Source organism: Plasmodium reichenowi, chromosome 6 (assembly GCF_001601855.1).
Source record: "Plasmodium reichenowi strain SY57 chromosome 6, whole genome shotgun sequence".
NCBI lineage: Eukaryota > Apicomplexa > Aconoidasida > Haemosporida > Plasmodiidae > Plasmodium > Plasmodium reichenowi.
In genome coordinates, this window is record NC_033651.1 from 348,048 (window position 1) to 348,765 (window position 718).

General features: G+C 16.4%; 1 protein-coding gene across 1 annotated transcript in view; it reads right to left on the bottom strand.

Annotated features, from left to right (window-relative positions):
• PRSY57_0608500 (palmitoyltransferase, putative) overlaps window positions 1-601 on the bottom strand; it is a gene marked incomplete at both ends in the record, with an annotated part of 1,696 nt that extends 1,095 nt beyond the window's left edge. Inside the window, 2 exons of the mRNA XM_020114601.1 lie at window positions 152-279; window positions 511-601. Of these exons, the coding sequence (XP_019970672.1) occupies window positions 152-279; window positions 511-601 (219 nt within the window). The remainder of the gene's footprint in view (window positions 1-151; window positions 280-510) is intronic.
• Between the last annotated feature and the right edge of the window lie 117 nt (window positions 602-718).

Sequence of the window (718 nt, forward strand, 5' to 3'; positions counted from 1 at the left end):
TACATATATATATATATATATATATATATGTATAATACCTAGCCACATATGCATTATAAAAGGAGCAAAAAAAAAAAAAATATATATATACTACTAAAAGTATACTATACACAATTTATATATAAATATATATCTTTATATATGTTCTTACTTTTATAAAACTGAGTATAAATAAAATAAAAAATATATGAAATGTAACGGCTATTGTGAATGAACCGGTTCTATATGGTATAAACCATGACCTCAGGACAATCCCTGTATACCCAATATATATAAATGCTAAAAAAAAAAAAAAAAAATATATATATATATATATATATATATATAACAAAATGAATAAATAAATAAATTAATAAATGAATAAATTAATAAATGACATATATATATTATATATATGTCGAAATATATAATAAAGCATGTGTAATTTAAATAAAAAAAAAAAAAAAAGTATCACTGTCCAGAAATACTTTCATTTATTTTATTTTATGTGTATTAAATTGATTTGCTTACATAAAACAAAAAATACTATAAATATAAATAAAGAACCACCTCTTTTTTTTTCTTTTTGTCCTTGCGAAGCTTGAACATATTTAGGTCTCATTTTTTTTTTTTTTTTTTTTTTTTTTTTTGTGGGTTTATGTTTTTTTTTTTTTAGTATATTTTTTTGTTAAAATTTAATTAAATTTTTTTTTAAATTATTTTTTTTAATTATAAATAT